At 42.7% G+C, this 21,057-nt stretch overlaps 1 protein-coding gene across 16 annotated transcripts in view; it reads right to left on the bottom strand.

The window, feature by feature from the left end:
* MCF2L2 (MCF.2 cell line derived transforming sequence-like 2) overlaps positions 1-21,057 on the bottom strand; it is a 186,823-nt gene that overhangs the window by 153,607 nt on the left and 12,159 nt on the right. For 3 of the 16 annotated variants that reach the window (XM_052804869.1, XM_052804873.1, XM_052804876.1), the window contains exon 1: positions 10,223-10,626. The exons of 1 other annotated variant lie outside the window; for it this stretch is intronic. In XM_052804869.1, coding sequence (XP_052660829.1) covers positions 10,223-10,364 — 142 coding nt within the window. In that variant the 5' untranslated portion in view covers positions 10,365-10,626. Of the gene's footprint in view, positions 1-10,222; positions 10,636-21,057 lie in introns of those variants that run through there. 12 more of the 16 variants (XM_052804879.1, XM_052804875.1, XM_052804877.1 and 9 more) reach the window with 8 other exon arrangements.

Raw genomic sequence — 21,057 nt, 5'->3', positions numbered from 1 at the left:
CAGTAACTTTAAAGTCACAAAGAGTCTAGCATGCTCCTTCTTCACATAGGAAATGCAAGTGAACCACAGCTATTTTGGATCCAAACCTTAAGTTCCCCCAAGCTTAGATCTAGGCTTTCAGGTGGTTGCTATTTCAGCAGACCCCTCAGGCATGTGCATAACGCAAAGTTAAGTCCATGTGCAGTCACACTGAAACTAGAGGAAATGTACATATGCTTGGAGCTTTGTTAAACATTTAAATATGTATTAATCTAAAATGGCAGTGGATGGCCAGGAAGTTCAGATACAGAATTAAAATCTGAGCCCGGGGACTCCAAGACTCAGAAGTACTGAAGTTGACAATTCTCAATCAGGCCTATCTATAGTTTAAAAATCAATTATTCACTTCTGTGTCAAACTGGTGAGCAGGCTGTTACCAACTCAGGCAGGATGGGTCCCTGCTGCTATTATATACAATGCTGCTACTGCTAACGTGTACCCTCTAGGGTTTATTTCAGCTTTCTAAACCAACTTCAAAGGATTTTGGTATAGACTTCCTTGGGTTTGCCACTTTTTCCATTTAACCACTTCTTGAAAAACAGTCTTTTGATGTTCTTGTTTGGCTGCAATTTTTTTTTGTTTGTCTTTAAAGAAAATGTCTTAAAATCGGTTGGTGAATCAAAAAATCAAAAGCCTTCTCCTACATAAGTAAACTGGAAAGAAAGTGAAAATAAGCCAGTGTTTTGATTTACTATTGGTACATTCTACAAAAATACATTGGTGTGTACAAATGTATATCTAGAGTCACACTTCAAGGATTTTGACAACTATTTGTTGTCAGGATGCACCATACATTTATGCACACATCTAAGAATCCTTGATTAATAATCCCCATAAAAGCTAAATTATACAAACTAATATAAAATTCTTAAAGCATATACTCTCACTGTTCAGTTTAGGTGACTTTATATCCCATCCTGTTATGAAGACAATTCTTATAATATTTCTGTAAAATCATAAGAGATAGATAAGAAATTATTAACAAATCTTCACTATACATTATGAACTATCCATAATCAGCAAAGAGCTAAAGAAACACACCATTCCACATCATTTGCTCAGCAATTTTTTTTTTTTTTTTTTTTTTTTTTTTTTTTGAGACAGACATTGCTTGATTCACAGAGCATTTGCTGGGATATTATAGGGGGGATGTTGCATCCTACTCTCCACAAAACAGAAAATTAGTTAATAAAAGGCATTAAAGGCCAAGGTCTAATCTCAGCATCAGCTTCAAGAAATTAATCCAGATTTACAGCAGCATGGCACAGACCCTTGCTTAGTCCCTCAGTAGTAAAAACTTCCTGGTGGTTTCTAATTTTTGCCAGAGAAAAGTTAATTCACCTTCTTCCCAAAACCTGTGCTTCACAACAATGCTGGATTGCTAGAACACAAATTCCTGCTCAGAGTACAGAATGCAACAAAAGAAGGTTTCACATTTCCACACTGTCATGTTAAAATCCATCATGAATAACAAAAAACACATGTGGCAAACTGCAAAACTAAAATACATTCACTACAATACTTGGACACTAAGCTAATCAAGGTATGGCAGACTTCATTCCTTCTTCCTCAGAGCTTGCCAGAAGACAGTTTCACAGCTGAAACAGTATCTTAGAAAAATTCCAGCCACTGGCTCTGCTCTGAACTATTACATCCACCAAAATCATTTCAGAGCCTATTCACATAATTTTTGAGGGACCACTCGGCTTAGGAGCTGAAGGACTGTTTTCTTGCTCGCACCTGAACAGAGGCCAGTTAGCTCAAAAATATTTCCCTGGTTACTGCCATTTGAGACAGTGAGCCATAGCAGCCATCACTGCTGCCAGCAGCACTCTGAATATATATCTCAGTAACAGGACAAATACTGCTCACAGCCAACCTCTCTGCCCTCGGAGACCCAGCAACCCCTCCAGCAGCCTTCTCCAAGCTGTCACCACCATCTCAGTTCAGATGCCCATTAGAAAAAGCAACAGAAACACACTGCAAAGAGTGATGCCTCCCCTTTAGACCCACACACACTCACAAGCATGTGCCCTCCCTTGTGTCGCAGGCTGGCTTCTCTGCAGTCTCGCTGTGGTAATGAGTTCACACAAGGCAGAGGGGAGGGATGGGGAGAGGCAGCCTTCTGTGGAAGCAGTCCTGGATCTAACCAACAGTGCACCAAAGAGCTGACGGTCTCCTGGAGCAGACTGCACAAATTGCTTAGTAACTGCTTCAACACAAACCACAGCAGAGACCTCTGACACGCACCATACCCAGGCTTTAACCCTCCCCAAGGTATGGCTGGCTTCTTCCCTCCCAGGCAGCTCTCCACTCAGACCTGTAGACTTTGGAGGCATTCACAGCTTAGCACAAACAGAGGTACATCCCGACAAGAGACAAAAGAGATTGACTTGCTCAGACTAAGGCATGGAAAGTGCTCTCATTAAAATAACTTTAAATAGTAGAGTATTCAGGGCCAAGGGAAACCAACAGCGCTGCTGTGAATAGCTGTCTTGAAGTACTATCCCAAAGGCACACCCACACACCAAAGCATAGTACTGTTATTTAAAGACAAAGGAGAAGACTGAACAAGACCTATGAATTTGGTTGGAAACATGATGACAGCTACTGAATAGGGGAGCAATCTGTTCTACATATCTAGTTCAACAAATACTTCAGGACACAAGTTCACACAGTGAATGTACATGGTGCATGTACATGGTGAATTGCATGGTGAATGTACACATGCGCTTTCATGTTGGCATGCCAATGGTAACATGGCATCTATAGCTCTCTGAAGCAAGACTGGGTCATCAGTTTAGCATTGGGTTTACTGATAAAATTGTCCCTTTACTACCACAAACCCCAGCAGCTCAGTAACTTTAGATACAAGTCACTCTTTACCTAGGGTACAGCAAAGCAGCTGTCCCCTAGGATGCATGATGTAGTAGTAATCATCTTGTTTCTTCTGCATGGCCTGCCATCAGTCAGGCTCAAAAAAAGACAAGCGTCATTCATTTTATAGATAGGGAAAATGAGGCATGGGGAGAGGAATCTAGGTCACCAGCCAGCCTGTTTCCCCCACCTGTAAAATGAGGAGCAGACCAAAGTTGTCCATACAGACAGGCTACTGGAGTGGATTTGTCTTAAGGATAATACACGCAGTGTTTCCATCCTTCCCCCACCAGCCAACCAACACAAATTATCACAACTTTTATAGTGTGGCATGAGAAAACTAACAGGATTTTATATGTAGTTACAGATAAATTCCAAAAGAATGTAGAGTACCACCATGCTAGGTACGAGATATGTATGAGAGCTTAAGACACCAGTAGTGTTAGACAGGCACTACTAGGTGCATAAAGGTAGACTAGGAGAGCAGCAAAATGCATAGTATGTTTTTACATTGCATTTTTTTCCCCAGCCTTTCCTAAACTGCATGCTAAACAAACGAATTTACCACCTGTACTAAGTGTGTAATGTAACTCTCTGCTGCCTGTACTGACATAAATGCCCACATGTAACCGATTTACAGTCAAAATCTGCCTCCCGTTCCGGACACGTTTTGCTCTCAGGAGGGGAGGCTACGGGTGGGAGATTCAGCTCCAGCTCTGCTTGCGCACAGTGAACAGCCCACAGCCCCGTTACGCACCGAGACCCAGCTCATCCTCGGTGGGAGCCCCCCAAGAGGGAGCAGAGCGAGCGTGCAGCAGTGCCCCGGGCAAGGTCTGCGGTAGTGCACTGCCCTCTCCCGGGCAGCGCTCGTACCCTTCCTGCGGAGACTCGTCCTCTCCAGCAGCAGAGGTGGGAGAAGCTCCAAAGCGTTATGGGCAAGTGTCACATCGATGTAAGTGGCTGATAAACGTGCCAGATGATTACACTCTAAAAATCATTTTAACCCTGTGTGTAGAGATGCTGCGGAAGTAGCAGATCCAGCTGTGGAGGTAGAAGACTAAATGATACTCTGCAAGTGAACGTAAACGACTAACCTTATGCTGGATTCCTGAGATAAGGAGAGGAATGAATTCACCATTGAAGAGGCACCAAGAAATTCCTCAGTCCACTGCATGCTCAAAAGAAAGCTCATAAGGCAGCACTTTCAGTTTCATAAACTAGATTTACAAGTGTCAGACATTTTTTCATTTTCATAATTAGTAAAGGTAATTTCAGTATGCATCTGTAAAATGTCTTTGCCAAGCTCAAAAGGCTTAGTTGTGCCTCCCAGTAGAACAATATTTTGTAGTAGCCAAATATTGTCCCACCAGCATACAGCATATGGAATAGAGCAATATTGATGTTTCAGGTTTTGTTACTGGTAAGAATCTGCAGTACATATGGAAGTTTGCTTTTTAAAAAAAAATTTCAATGACCTGATCCTCAGTTGCTATAATGCACCCCAGTTTCATTGAAATAACTTGCACCATCCAAGCATCTGACCACACATTTTCATGTGTTCACACCTGTGGGTATGGGTGTCCAAAAGCACGACAAGGAATGGCTCATACCCGAGTACCTCTAACCCAAGAGATCATCTTCCCAGATTCCTTCACTGCAGGACCAGGGGGGGACCACTAGGTTCATTGTGTTTGACTTGTTGAACACACAAGAAGTTCACAGAAATTGGATTAAACCAGCATTTTAGAAAGCTCTTTAATCTTATGTTAAATACTCCAGGCAACTGCAAATTCACTGCTTCCCCTAGAGCTGCCCTAACACAAAGAAATTGGCTTGTGTTTCAAAGCTCTCACTTTAATTTCCAGCTCATTGATTCTTATTGTGTTTTTGACTTAAAAATTTGATAGTTGCCCCCAATTTCATCCCTTCTCTGGCAGATGTCCTTTCCTGAGTCTAGTGGTAAAGTCAAGGGAAACTGGAACAGAGTATCCCATTCCTTTACCTCTTCACATCTCATCTCAGGTTTTCCCAATGCTAGCAGAGGATGACCTTACTAATTAACAGTATCCCAATTTCATAATCAGATCTTCAGTCATGTAGACCCTTGCTCCTCAGGGGCCCCCACAGCAGCACACTGTATCAAGGTGGTGACTTAAGAGTTTAGACAAATAGCCTGAACTCAGCTATTCCCAATTTAATGACTCACAGGAACAGGTTCTGAATATGAATAAAGTGCTGTCTCTGTGCAGAATAAAGTTGCTGAGACATCCTGGCTTAGAAAAAGGTGAAAAAAAGAAATGTTTGGTCAATAATTCCTGTCTGTTGTAAAAGCCTGGAGGACTTTTTTTTTTCCCCTTGAGAAATGGAATGAATTTGTGCAACAAGGCACCTGGCATAGTCCAAACAGTTATATATAGGAAGCTGGGCTGCTACAGCCAAGCTTTACTTATCATTCCTTTATACTTGAGCACCAGTAATTCTACTAGATAATGTCCAGGTGGTGAAGGAGGAGAGTCCATGACTTAGAAACCTCACTGGGCATGCTAATCCCCAGCAAGATTCAAGTAATAAAGCAGCAGCACAATTTGTACACGAGATCAACATATTAGCACAGCAGAATTGGGTTTTTAAGTGGGGCTTGAAGCAGCAGAACTGGCTGAAGTTGGAGAATAAGCTCCATGGGCATAACCAGCGTGAGAGCTCTGCACAGATGCTCTCCAACCTCCCAGTACATCCAGCACCATTTTCCCCCGAAATCTTCTCCCCAGATGGTTTACACTACAATTTAGGCAATACAAAAAAAGGAAACTGAGCTATTATCTTGTGGTAATAAGTCCCATAAGTTAACAAAACATTACCAATTAGAGCTATCTGTCTATCCGTGTTTAATGCTTTTCCATTTCACTGGGTTGTTTCTTTTTCTGGTATCGTGGGAGGAAGGGAAAAACATAAATACCCAGAAGGCCTCTGCTATAATTTGCCCTCTGAGAATTTGTTCTCTTGATCTTCTCAGTACTACTTATCTCTCAAAACTCTTTTAAAATGAAAATCAAGCTATGTCGACCCTATTTTCATCATCATTCTCTGAACTTTTCTGATTAGGTAAACAGGGTTCAGTATTGCTCAATAGCAGCAGAGCAGGCTGCATATCAATGGGAACAGGTGAAAAGAGACACAAGCATCTAAGATAAGGATCTTTTCTTAGAAAAACCTCTATGGAAAACAGAATATTTTATTTTAGCTATTTTCTTTGCAGTGAGAGCCAGCTGAAAAAATTTATCCCAGGTTCCCTAGGTAGCATTTTATATTAAGGAGGAGAATAGATACTGAATGCAAATAAAACAAGAAAAAAATCTGAGCAATGCACAAGGAGGCACTGTGACTGAGTCTCAAGGGGGTTAGAAATACCTTCCACTTACACTGCAGATTTCAGTCTTCACATGAAACAGTCACTTTCTCCAGTAACCAGCACCTTTGTGGAAAGGTCAGCCATGTGGGAAAGGAAAGCATTTCTCATTTATTTCACTATTGAAGGTGGAGAAGATCCAAAAAGTTCAAGAAATTTCAGCCTGAACTGATTCAGATGGGATTTCCTTCTGGAGATAGCACCATAAAAACAGTTTGCTATCTTTAAATCCTTAACTGCCCTAAAAACATTTGCAATACTTCAGTCCCTTCTCCTCCCTGAACAGATAGATCTGAAGAACTGCTTTTCATTTCCAGCAGTAAGAGAGACACAGCAGTAGGACTGCGAACAAGTGCCCATGATTGCTGGACAGACAGAACTGTGGCATTCCTCTGTCCTACAGAAGGACAAAATCAGAATTACTTTCTTAGCACAAGACACAGGTCCCCATCCTACTGGCAAGCAGGATCTTGCCTGGTTTTGCAGCAACAGCAAAATCCTGAATAGCCTCAGTAATGAACTGCCTACTGCTTAGTGTCTGCAGATTCATTATGCTGTTTTATGCAGCCACCAGCCTAGAGCACAGATGAAAAAGGCACATTTATTCACTTAAAAATATATAATCTGCATGCAGCCTCAAGCTCCACAGCATGCAGAAACATAGTCTAACCAGCCAATGCTCATCCATCCATGTTAAGCCTCAGTAGTGTGGTCCCATTGGAGGACTTGAGCATCACAACAAGGCAGGCTAATTAAGAGTATCCGGGGACAGAGGGGCCCATTTTGGCAGGAGGTGTCCTCAAGCATAAAAGATGTTAGCCAGCAGCTGGGTGACATGAATAGTCATGTCAGTGCTGAAAAGGCACATGAGCCACTGTCCAATAATGATGTATTTCATTGACAAGAGGCTATGCTTTGGTTTCAGCTTCAGTATCTCTTTTGTGAGAAACTGAAAGTGCTACAAGGAGGATCAACTCTGGACTGGAGTCACTGCCACATTTCTTGCCTGGCTTTCTGGGGGCTCCTTCTTCTTGGTTGTCAGTTATAGCACCTTGGTTCTGCAGCTCCCAGAGAGTTTCAAGGTCACATACTGGTCCTCAAAATAGCACCATTTGTACATCAGACCCCAGAGGGAACTTCAGCACCATAGGCCAGCTCATACAGCAAGGTCCTTCTTCTGCCTGTTGCAGGGCGCCAGGGCTGTGGAGCTCTAAGCAGTCATCATGTGGCTATAGGGAAACTGCCGTTCAACTGGTCCCTCATAGCAGCACTTTCTTTTTGTAATCATTCACTATTTTCATCTCCTTACATGAACAGGAGGCTACAAACACACTTTTAACCACTGGTCAAAACAGATCACATTGATTCAAAGGAAGCCTTGAACTTGCATGATCCAGGAACTGGATTAGCTTGGTAGCACACTGCTTGCTATGGGGTACTACAGGTGAAAGGTTTACCTACAGGTAGGTTACCTGTAGGCCACTGCAGGCCTGACTGCAACCACGTGGCCTCTATTTCTGCTGTAGTTACCTGTGTGCCTTCCATCTCTTCTCGTTATGATATTTAGTACAAGAGATAAAATTGCCACAGAATATTCACAGGGCCCCACAGACGTGGTATGTGAAAAATGCTTCATACTTTGGAGTGCCTGAAGTATTGAGTAAGCACTAGCCAATTAGTCCTCAACAACACTCCAGCTGGATCTTTACATTGCAGGAAGGGTACCCCTAAGTGAGAGTCAAGTCAGAACTCGCCGCAGAGATCCATGAACCTGCATTGCCACTATGTTCAGACAGAGCCAGCCTGAGAAAAAGGCACACATCCATCCCTAGAGTTTGTCAACGAGTCTTTGCTAGTAGCAAAGGACTAGCAAGATGGGGCAGGCAGAGCCCAAGTTCTCTGGGACAGACCATCTTTCTTCCCCTGTGTTTATGCAGCACCTACTGCAAAGGGAAACTGGTCAAATCAAAGGATAATCATAGCTACATCATCAGGATTCACTAATTATGGAGGCAGGTAATTCCCACTGCTTCTACTTTACAGATAAGAAAACTAAGGCCAAAACAAGACAGGAGATGAGTACAAGGTCAGAGTCAGTTCAGAGCAGGAGAAAAGAACCCGGGAAGTGCTGTTGTTATGAATTCCTGTGCCACCTTGCCAGCTCCTTAGACCCCTTCCAACATCACCACTGCATGCAGAATTGTCAGTGGTGTATTCTCACAGCTCGCGCAGCTCTAATGCGTGCAGCTGAAGGCACCTGGTCCCTAGCAATAACCTAACTTCTGCTCCTCCTTTGGCCTCATTGGCAGAATTTAAAACAAAAGCAGCGAAGATGCTTTCTGCCTCACAAAATGGGAACAGGCTCAGACTGAGCTGACACACTATCTGTTCTCTAGCAGAAAATGTTTTTCCAAGGGATTTCCGCCCATAATACTGTGCCAGGTCATCTCTCAACATGAGAGGCAGGGAAGGTGTTTCCCTGGGAACAGTAACCATGGCAAAGCTCTTACCAGTGTCTTCCCCTCTCTACCTACAGGAAGAAAATGAACAGCAGATGCCTGAGCTCTGCCTCCAGCAGGCCCACAGACCCCCAGAGCCATAAGCAACCTGGAAGCACCTGATCAAAGATTCAGGAAGGAACTTCAATTAATTCTGTTCTGTCTTTTACTTAGATACCAGACATTTCTGCCATGCTACACTGAACTCAGAATGCCTCATTACAAAGAGTGCAACTGGAAACATCAGTGTTACCAAAAGGTCAGGCAAATACAACAACGCATAGGTAGGCACTGAGCCCAAAAATCAGCACGGATAGATGGCCAACAGAAGCAGAGGTACAATGGACTGGCTTTGCAGTTTTCAAACCCTGGCATTGTGCATTAGAGCCCTATTAAAGAAAGTATCTGCAAACCCCAATTTGTAAGCAGTAGCTGCCAGCAGATGACCTGCTTCTGGTCCACCTCTTTCTCTGCAGAATATTCTCGATTTACCAGACTGAATGCAACTCTCTTTGCTGAAGAGCTAATTAAATCATAATAAACAATTCACCTTGAAAGTACAATCATATTGCATGCTTTTGGGGATTTTTTTGTCATGTGCTAGTGAACATGTTATAAATTTCTGGATTTGAGATTTGGTAAGTATTTATTCAAGTTAACACAACAAATGAAACCAAGAGGCTCCTTGGTTAATCTTTCTCTCAAATAGCACTTAGAGAAAAAGTGTTCTATGATTCAGCAATCTTGATATGTGACTAAACAGTCAACAGCCTAGGTTTCAACTATCATCACTCCACTTCAGAGTTAACATGCAATTAGCATGAATTGTCAGGACACCAGCATCTTATATCAGCAACCCACTCAGAGTGGAATACTGCCCTGTAGCCATACTCACACAGAGCACAAAAACCTCGATAGTCAAAGTTTCTGTTATGAGTACAGCGAAACCAGAATCTTTACAGTGAGAAAGATATTGACCTTCTACATAGTATTTTAGGAGCACAGGGTGACAGGGTCAACTGGGTCATGATACCCACTGCCCCATGTCCTTACATTCATTTCAAAAAGGCATTTTACATGCGCAGTAAATACCTGCTCCAGACATATACAGAAACCTCAGTGTCTAACACCCAAGTGAAATAAACATTTATTCAGAATGAGTCTAGCATTCTTTTTAACCTCCTCTAGGTCAAATCACTGCAAATATCCCAGAAATATATAGCCAAGTCAAATGACGCACTCGTACCTGAGTTAATATCCAAATCCAACCAGTTGTCTTTATTTACCACTGAATCCTCAGAGAAAGCATTAGAAAAATAATCTCTTTTTGCAAATCTCTGAGGAATGCAATGCAGGTACCACTCAGAGGAGATGCTATTTCTTTTAAAGATGCTGCACATACCTTTCTTTGCCATGCGCTCCAATCTAATGCATCCTCCTATAAAATCATGGTAAGATTTCATTTCTCCTTCTGTTATCCGGACAGCAGTGAAAGGTGGATTCCTGGGCACCTGTTGTCCACATTTCCGACACCGAGAAGCCATTGCCACAGCTCAGGAGACTCTTGTCAGGAATCTGCTCTCTCTCAGTTTGCTGGAATCCAGCCTGATTCTTCAGCCGTCAGCCCAGGCTGGTGACTTTATCCCACTTAGTTCATTCAAGGTCACCCTCACCAGCAGGATGTTCGCCATTGCAATTGGCTAAGACTTTTATAGGCTTACTGACTGTGTTTGTTTCTCCCTCCTTGCTTTCAATATCAGTTTACTTTACTCTCTCATTCAGAATGAAAGCTGTGAACCTCAGCACAGCCCATGCCCTGAATGGCTTCCTTATCATTAATTTAAAGCTACCTTATAAGCGACAATGAAGAGAGAAGATCCCAGAAGCACGTTGCAAGATCACAGAATGTCTCTTAAAGAGCATGCCAGATATGTTCACAAAGAATTTTTCTTTAAGAAAAGGTTTTTCTTCATGATTTTTGGTCCCTTTCAGGCTTATGATTTTATGATTCTTCATCACTGACAATGGATTTTTTTACTTCTGCATTTCAGCTTGGATGGTGCAAGGAGACTGCTCTGCAGAGCTGCTCAACCAATTACTCATATGTCTGGCAGTGGTACTGGGAGACTGCAACTGTACAGAAAAGCCCTCTGCTGCTATGCACGGTCCCTGCTCATAAGATCTGATAATCTAAATGAACAGAGTAGCAAATTGAGGACAAAAGGGAAATATTGCTGGCAGACAGGCTCTGCTAGCTGTGCAATCCCCAACCCAAATATTTTAAAAAAGAAGTTGGATCCATCAGTCTGATACCAAAGTGAGAGATCTGAAATACACATTTAGAAATCTCTTTGAAGGTGCTGGATATTTGACTTTTTTCCCTTTTATCAATTACTGTAATACAAATCACTGATCAGAGAGCCTTGTGAAGAAACTAGTACTTGGGGAACTGAGTGCAGAGAGCGCTCTATACTGATGCAGTGAAATAAAAAGGAGCCTTCCTTGGGGTTGGGCGGGACTGCAGAGGAGATGCATGAACAGGCACAAGGCAGCACTGGTGACAGTGCAAAGAATACAATGAGAACCTAATGAATCAGGACTGAGCTGCAACCCAGAGCTCAACTGCAGGGACCTGAACACAGAACAAGCTTCCTGTAAGGATTTCATACACAGGCCAGGAGAGTCTTTGCCTTCCTCTGCCTCAAGCACTACCACCTGTTGGCACTTTACATAGCTGCATCCAGTACTGTTCAGCTCGTGGCCCTCTCAGATCACAGATGATCCCTAGACTTGGAGTGGGGAAAGGAGAAGCCTAATTAACACAAATCAGAGAATGAACTAGAGGGGACAAAGATGCCCAGGAGAAAAAAGCATTGCATGATGCCATTACTAAAATGGTGAATAACTAGATGGACAGGCATGAATGCCTGTAAGTGAAGCATACAGAAGTCAGCTCAGCCCTACTTCCTCCCCATTCCACAAACTTCTGCAGCTTCTCCCCTGCCAGCTCTATGGCTCCCCAGCCACACAGTAAGCTGTTTCAGCTCCCTAACCCAGCACACATAAACTGACCATGCAGTAAAACAGCTACAAGACTTGGGAAGCAGTGAGTCTCCTTTTGACGAAAGGAAGCCATAAAGGGGATCTCCACTCTTAAAGTAAAATACTTGTGCTCCCTTCCTCCCCAAATTTGCTGCATGGCATGAAGCTGGTCACCCTCCTGCTCTTTGCCAAAACCCTGCCTACAAAGTGAGGACAATGACATACTGAGCTGTTGGGTGACCTGATTCATTAGCATTTGTAAAATATTTATTAGAGCTCCCATAGAGAAATCCTCAGGGCACTGCAATATTTTGCAGATAGGGAGAGTAGTGGCACAGGAGGCAGAATTAATTTGTAGAAAACTGTCACCATGAGATAAGAAAACCAGAAACATAACCCAGCAGTTTTATCTTAAAGCCTTTCTTCCATCCTCTTTTCTTTTGTTACAGGGGCTCAAGGTGTCCTTCCGTACACAGGCAAACATGATATACCTTAGAAAATAAGCTTTTCTGACAATATGTTCATGTGTATGTCTGACATATGCAGAATAATTGCACTTCAACCTCGCACACATATAGATATACAATGGGGGAGAATCCAGCATTTGTGACAACACACTTCTGTCTGCCATCCTCCCTTGCATATGCTGTTCCCACCAGTATCCATGTGGCTTAGCAACAGGAGGATCTGTGAGACACCCTGTTCCAAGGGGGAAACTTGATGCTGGAAGTGGAATGCAAGAAGAAATCTGCCCTAGGTCTGAGCTTCTGAAGCACAGGTAGCCACAGCACACACCAGGAAAACTATCTAAAATCATCTAAGTCTCAGACTTTTCCCTTGGAAAGACTGATCCATTACAATGCTAAATACACATCTCTGCTGCCTGGGGTACCACTGGATCACCCAGCTCTAGACATAAAATAAGCTGACTGTGGCTGCTACACATTTAGCAACAGGGCACATAAGGTTTACCTCCGGGACTGAGCGTTGCGCTGCAAGAGCTAGGGTGGATGGACAGAAGGATCTGTTTATTCTCCTGTAAATTTCATTTCATTCACATTTCACAAGCACCTGAGCTTGCTTCTCCTGACATGTATCGGAAACCTCTGACACAGGAGCACTAGGAGATCTGGACTGTTTCCTACCACACAATTTACCTCTTCTGTACTGCACTGGACATATCTGCACAGGAGCTGCTGCAAGGGCTGGCTTGCAGGAATGCTTTTATGTAACATGTTACCAAACATGCACTCAGCGTGGATAATTGATTGTTCACAATTTTCCTCTGTTAGCTAAAATGTATCAGTCTGACTGAAAGCAAGTTACTGTTCTTTGCATGCAGAACAGTATAGTGGAGGGATCAGGTGGAGAAAATGGCAAGCACGCTTTCTTGGGTCTTCTCCATAGATAACACAGAATGGAAGGGAGTTACTTTCCTGCTGCTCCAGACAAGCATAGCAAAATGTTTGGAAAAGCTAAGGAAGAGGACATTTTCTGCTCATGAATTGCCAGCATTGCCTAGCAACATCATCTTGGTTGGTCTGTCAATGAATAAGCCAGTAAATAAATGTAAGAACGTGTCATCAGAAATTTAAAAAGCAAGCAACCAACCAACCAAAAAAACCCCCAACAACAACAAAAAAACCCCACAAACAAACAAACAAACCCACAAAAACCAACCATCCACCCAGATATCCTCAGATGCCATTAACCAAAACAGCCTGAGGAACTGCACTAGTTCCTAGTTTCGTTAGAAATATCAGCTCACCTTGGAATTGGAGCTTGCTGTCATTACTGTATGGCCAGAGGATTACCACAAATTTAAAGTCAACTCAGTTAAATCAGTTTAAGCCACATATCTCGTCTCCTAAAATAATATGCTTCTGCCCCAAAAAGCAGTGATCCAAGGTTGGTATCACTGTTAAGCATGAAACATGCAACAAACACATCGGATCTCGGTGCTGGACACAATGGACGTAATTTCTTGTGAAGAGTCAGGAACTGAGTTTGGGAACAGCATTTATGTGCCAGAGGAAGGAAGGGGAGAAGTTTGCTTCTGCTGCAGGTGTAAATGAGGCAGATAAAAAAATACTGTATAACACTCTCTGTTTGCAACTTACCCAACACGGTCATTAAAACAATTGAGGGGAAACAGACATCCCTTTTCCAACAGACCCTTGTAAGAACCGTCAAGAAAGTTTAGTAGATAAGACTCAAAAATTGCCTTTCCTATCCACCAATGATTTAAAAAAAAACAAACCCAAAACAGTGAGATCAGCAAGAGATACCTTATTTATTCATGAAGATCAGCAGCTCCCCCACCTATTTATGGATGTATAGTATTCTACAAGACTGAGAAATAAGTAATCTAAATCTAATGCTGCTATGAGATTGATAGACATAGAAGCAAAGGAAAAAAAAAAAAAAATCTGTATTACTTTCCTGAACCCCCAGCTTCACATTTTCCTATGTTTTATGTGATGTTTTATCTGAAGTTTGAACTGTTCTTTGATAGCTATGCTGAAACACACCACTCCTTTTGCATATATCTCCGTGACCTTCTTTCTGCCTTCCCCACCATCTGGATCATGAATCTGATAAGCCACAAGGTATTTCAGCAGCTTGACATGAAGGTTTATTTTCAGACTGCACTTTGTGCTGTTACAGGTAACATCCATTCCACTGTTCAGCTAGGAAACTGAAACTGGTCTTTTCTATTAACTTCCATTTATTTTCTTCCAACTAATAAGCAGCAGACTGGGATTCCCCCCCCCCCCCCCCCCGCTTTTTTAATAAAGGGCTACATCCCAGGCATTGTTTTAAGCCCCAAGGAGTTAAAAGGAATGAGCAGAGGAAAAAGTATCTCTGCTCTTGAAATTAGTTTTAGCATACAGCACTGTTGCAATTACAGCATGCAGTTACTGCACTAGAAGGCACTAATTCTAGTGCCATATGGCTTCAGAATCTCATTACACTGATCTGCTTAAAGTGATTTCCTAACTGACAAGCAAAACATTGTTGGTCACCTTCAGCAGTGGGAAACAAGAACTCTGCCACTGTTGGTGCACATTTACTCCCATGCAAGCTGCCAAAAGCAGGAGTGACTATAGCAAAGATCAGAAGACAACTTAGCCAAAGAACTTTTGTTGCCATCTCAAAGCTGTATAGACATCCAGGGCTAATCAAGGACCATTACCACCATTATTAAAAAAAAAACAAAAAACAAACAAACAAAAAAACCCCAACCAAACAAAACAAACAAAAAACCAAACACAAACAAAAACAAAAAAAGAAGCCAGTGCCATCACTGCTGGATTAGAGAAGCTGCCCAGGAGATCAGATGAGTGGAATCTTCATGGGCCAAGTAGTGGGCAGGACTTGCTGCTGCACCTGCAGGTTTTATTTTATCTAGTTTTCTTGACCTCTGCAGCTAAGTGCACATCAGCAAGAACAGAAGGCATTTCTGTCCTGCTAGGCATCTGCTTGGCAAGATAAACAAACAGATTCCCAAAGTTACCCATCTGTAACTGGCACAAAGGTAAAGACCAGCTAGATCCAGGGTTTAGGCTTGGATGCAAAGTTATTCCAGTCTTGATCATGAAAATGCCTAAGGACCTAAGTGAGGTTAAGAGCCTTTCTGTGCAATGCATACCCAAAACATAGCTCTTGGCTTAAAGAGTCAGGGAAATAAAATGAAAGACAAGTAAATGCAAAAGAAACAGGTGAGAGAGAATACTGGGTAACCCCGAAAAGGTTGATCCATAAAACTGGGCATGTCAGGCCACCATTCTCCCACACTCCTGAACACCATGATCACCTTACCACCCATGCAGCATGCACTGTGAGAGGTGGATACACAGGCACAGTCTTTGTGCTATTGCCCTCCAGCAGCAGCATGAGTGCTGGAAAAGAATGTCTCTGGACATTAAGAAGGGAACATGTTTTTCTCCTCTCTGTACTCTGCTACTGACACACTGAGTGACCTCCAATGTGATGGTAACCCTGATTCTTGATAGTGTCCAGAGCACTGCGCTGTTTCTCTTTCTCTCCCCCTTCACGTTCTTCTTCCTGCAATGCACCACTGGAGCACTCACAGTGCAGAACAGCTGCTGGATCCACGCAGCCAAGACCACCAGGACAGCTTCTTTCCTGAGGAGCAGCTGTGCACGTTCCCTGACAGAAGTAGCATTTTTTTTGTTGTGGCAATTCATAACTTAAAGCAGATAAAGGAGAACCAGAAAGACACAGGGATAAAAACAGGATCTGTAAGAATCACAAGGGCTGTTGATACTCAAGGCTTTCAGACACATGCCAAATGTTAGCCGAACGGGAAGAAACAGCTCCTCACATTACAGAGTACAGTAATGATATTTCCAAAGTTTTATTGCCATCTCTCAAACACTCAACATCAGTTACTATGTAGGGTGGGATATTGGGCTTTAGGGATTGTTGATTTTTTTCCTATTTGCATGTCTGTGCACTGAGGTTCACTCAGTTACTCTGAGCAGTCCACAAGGAAAAAGCAGCCCCTATCTAGACTTTCCTAAACACCAAGGCTATGACTGATTGGGCTGTATCAGCTGGCAGATACACATCAAACACACTCCTTTCACATTCCCTAGGACAAGGCTTGTGTTATTCTAGGGAACTGAGGATAAAATCAGTCAAAGAGGAGTTACTCCCTCTGGCCTGGCAACTGTGATGTACACATTCTTATTTTTTCCCAGGACAGGGCTGCTGTCAGAAACCAGAGGTCTGTCCTGAAAGACCTGCCCACATGGTAGTTTCTCAATGCTGGGCACCTGCAAATGAGAGGTTGCAGCACTCTCATCTGTGCAATCACACAGGGCAGCTGGACACTTGCACACACCTATACCAGGGCAGTAGGAATTTGTCCTGCTCAATGCTTGATGCTGCAGTGCTGTTCCTTCCTCACATCCACCCACAGCATGAACCCCGGAGCTGTTCCCAGTTTATTCTCCCCAGCTTTGTCTCTAAGCCATCAGCTATAATGGATTTAAGGTTCTAGAAAGACACAATCTACAGGGTGATTTTCCAAGTTACACCAAAGCCTGGTGTGTAGCAGAGAAGTAAAGGGATGGATAACCTGCTAGCTTGTGCATCAGTGTATATCGTGTACACTTCATTTACTTCTCCCCACCTAGAGCACTGCATCATGCACCAGGGCACAGCAAGGCAAAGATGTCTCATCACACACAACCACACTCCCAGCCTTCTTCTTCTCCTCCCCAACCAGCACAATTAATGGTTTTCATCACCCTACTCTATCTTGATTCTGTAATGTCTAATAGTAGGGTAAATTAATGATCAGCTCTCTCACAACTTTTTTCACAAGATTTACAGGAAACCAAGTTTCAATCCTTTGTCAAAACTAGGCAAGAGCTGCTAAAATTATATGGAAAAGGGCCAGCTGGGACAGACAGAGCATAAAAGCCTCATTTCCTTTCATAGCAAGCCTAAAATTATCCAGGGACCATATATACTAATAGGCAAGTATGTCCACACAGTAAAACAAGATGTTCGAAAGTCAGCTTCAGGTGCAGAAACTGTATACAGCTGCATCCGAGATAACTTGTCCTACAAGAGGCAGCACAAGGGTTTCTCTGCAACATTACACTAATGCACAAAGACCTTCCCTGTCAATACAAGTGTCCCACTATCAGGACATGCAGCGTTCACACGTTGGGATGTGCTAAACACTGTCTGCACAAGGCTAGACCTTCAGCCAACATAAAATAAGGACAGTGCTTTGACCTCAACAGTACTATGGACTTAAATTGCCTAAAGCTGAGTGGTGCAGTGTTCTGATGAGATAAGAAATTGCTCTTCAGTCTGCCAGCAAACCCCACTACAAATGCTTTCTGCTGACCAGCACAGATTAACTCAATAAAATGTATCTAAATCCCACATCTGTTTATGGACCTTAGTCCTAATAGGCATAAGTCCACTTCATGGAATATAGCATTAAATAATGTTTTGTACTTCTCCAGTGATTCTCAGCTGAGCACTTTGGCACCACAGAGACATTGTTACTCCCATAAAATAGACAATTTCCCATTTAATTGCCAATAAAAGGATACAGTTTAAGAATAATATTTTTGTTTTGTTTTATTTGAGTATGCATCTGAGAACCATTTGAAGGCTTGCAGGGGGTGGGGGGAGCAGGAATAATTTCACCTAAAGTTTTTACCCACAAAAGCCAAAATCTGGGGAGAAATGTGCTAAAAGCAGATATCCATACATCTCCCACTGGCTCGAGAGCCCTTCAGATTGGTTTATACTGAGGGGAATCTTTAAATGCAAAGATGTTCTGCTTAAGGAAGCAACAGCAAAATTGTTTGAAAGCAGCTAAAAGCAGTAAGTTCACAGTTAGGACTATTCTGTTGTCAAGAATGAAACCACATCACACTTAACATAAGAGACTGTTGACATGACCTCAAAGTGGACAGCATCATATGGATCAAGTGGCATGCCATCCTCCTAATTGCTCCCAAATATAGGTCTGTCTACACTGGACTTTTGATTCTCTGAGGTACCAAAGACCCATGCTTGCATTGGTACAACCTGGAGTTAGAGGTGTTCAGTCCTTGTTTCAAAGATCTATAGCAACAGTGATATAGATCAGCATGATCTCTCCTGGACCTGCAAACTAGAAATATCTGCCAGCACTGTCTCAGTAGCTGAGCACCCTTTTCAGTCAGCTGTACTTAGAGCATGGCTCCAAAGATACTGAGAGAGGCATGCTGCATATGGGCAGCAAAGAAGGTTGAACTATGTATTATCAGTACATTTGCACCACTAAAAGAAGTCTATTTGAGTAGGTGGCACATCTTCTGGAGTCTGCATTGATTTAAGAGGGATTCCAGCTCCCAGTACATCTGCTGCTGCACCAGTGCAGACAGGTGGCAGAGATCTCTCTTATTGTGAGGACCTCATACCCCGGCAAAGAGCAATACCATAGGCAGACTTCAAGCACCACCCTGCTCACCTAGCCAGCGCTTCTAGATAGCATTGAAAGCCAGCTGTAGCACCAGAAGAACATATTAGAGCCTGCCTCCATCTAGCCTATCACTCAAATTAATTCTTAAGTGATATAACATTCAGAGTAAACAGCCTCTTCTCTTCCTTCTCAAATGCTGCTGCTTCTTAAGATGCTATAACATCTGAACAGTCTCTACCTTTTCTTCCACCTCCTGTAGCCCTGAAGGCTCTGAGAGCTCTAGGTTAACAACTGACTCCACAAAATTACTATCTACATTCACCCCAACTGAAAGAGAATCTAATTGTTTCATGTGCTGGTAAATAAACCATAATTGTTGCTTGCCTCCCTGGGATCTGGAATATCCACAGGATCTCTTATAAGTAATTGTATTTCTTTCTTTCTTAAGTCTCTGAGCCACATGAGCTGGTAACACTGGACTCGGATCAGGCTTCCAGTCTGTCCATGCAACTCATGAATTTCCAGCCACCTACTTGGCCTCCAGGTCTCCCATGTAGTCTTCCAGCATCCTACTCATCCTTCCTAACAGCCTTCAGTCCTCCCATACACCCTTGCAGCTTCCCACACAGCATACAAGCATCAGCCCTCAGATCAGCCTGCCACACAGCCCTTGGGTCACCCATGCAGCTTTCCAACCTTACCCTCCCCCACACCATGCAGCCTTCCAGCCTCTCTTTTATATTTCCTTCTACACCTAAAATTCTACCTTCTTGTTTCGTTTCTTTCAGCTAGTATCTCTTTCACAACTCCTTTGGAGCAAGCCCTGTAGCCATTCTCCATGCCACTATTAGTGATAACACCTGCTTCTAATTGGAACCTGCTTTCAGGTGGGGAAATAAGTTTCACCCCTCTTTAACCCTTTCTTTGCTGCTCATTTGTAGCATAAACTCACATAATTCTACACAGTATTTTCCTGTCTGCCTCTTTTTTTAAATATACTTGCCTCAAGAATAGCAATCAACTGTACAAAAAATAAAGCAATATTTTTAATTATGTCAGAAGCATTATAAGAACCCACCAATGAATTTTAAAACCTCAATACAAATAATGAAGCATAAGGAAAAAAATCTTCAGCTGGGAACTGAATCTCAAGGTATTCATACAATTTGTCTAAGATCAATTGCAATTACTGCAGTAAAGCTGGAAGATAAATAGGGACATACCCAGAAATGTCCCTTTCTTGGTTGCAGCCTTGAACATGTTTCTCAACTTTATTTTATATCATTTGTAGATACCCCCATCTTTTTCAACACCATATTTTAAAACAGCATCTTGCTCATTAAGGTTTTGCAGTTGTTGTTTGTGTCGGGCTAATTACTACTACATACACTTTCGGAGGCAGCAGGTCTGGTAGTGAAGGCTGCTGAACTGAAACTGCTAAGAATGAGCTAATTGGTTGAAATAAAAACAAAACACTAACAAGGAGTTTTAAAATCAGGCTCAATGACTGATCCTAAATATCAGCACTGGTAGTGGACATGGCAGGTATTTTAGAGAGATTGCTGAGAAAATATTTTGCATTTAGCAGCAGCATGTAGCCAGGGTCCTGAGTGCACTAATCAGCCTCAACTGCCAGAGCATTCTCATCTGAGGCTCCCACCAACACACCCTGCACCCAATGCTCCAGCTACTCCACTTAAGAGGGCCCCCAGTCCCTCTTTCCCTTATGCTCTGGGTAATGCTGTTTTCAGCTGTTTTCTCTGCTGTTCCTGACCTGCAGCTTAGGCATGCTAGACTAACTTAGACCTGATATGTCATTTGAATCTGTCATGATCTCTGCTCAGGTATTGTGGAACTGGTGTCTGGGGGGTGGGGATGGTCACACTAATGCCAGCCTTATTTGCCTGTAAGGTATATTCCTAGTCTTTGTATTTCCTGGCAGATGTTTAAGACTTTTAATAGCTTTTGTAATGTTCAATTAAGTTATCAAAATCACAACAGATTCTCATGTTTGCTGAAAGAGAAGCTGCCATAAGAGTAGGCTCACTCTTATGAAGGGTTGTGCTTACACCCAAATATGAAAATGGCTTTTATGTAAAACTTAGACTATGGTTCTTAAAGAGATCAAGAATTACACACATGTAGTCAAGTGATGTCCTTCTAGAGTATACCCCAATTTGGAAGAAAAGCTTAAATGGAGAACTTGCCTACCCCAATTTTCAAAGGTTCAGCAC

The sequence above is a fragment of the Harpia harpyja genome, chromosome 12 (assembly GCF_026419915.1).
Source record: "Harpia harpyja isolate bHarHar1 chromosome 12, bHarHar1 primary haplotype, whole genome shotgun sequence".
Taxonomy (NCBI): domain Eukaryota; kingdom Metazoa; phylum Chordata; class Aves; order Accipitriformes; family Accipitridae; genus Harpia; species Harpia harpyja.
Note: the sequence above shows the minus strand (reverse complement) of the source record. Positions and strands in the feature narration are given on the sequence as shown.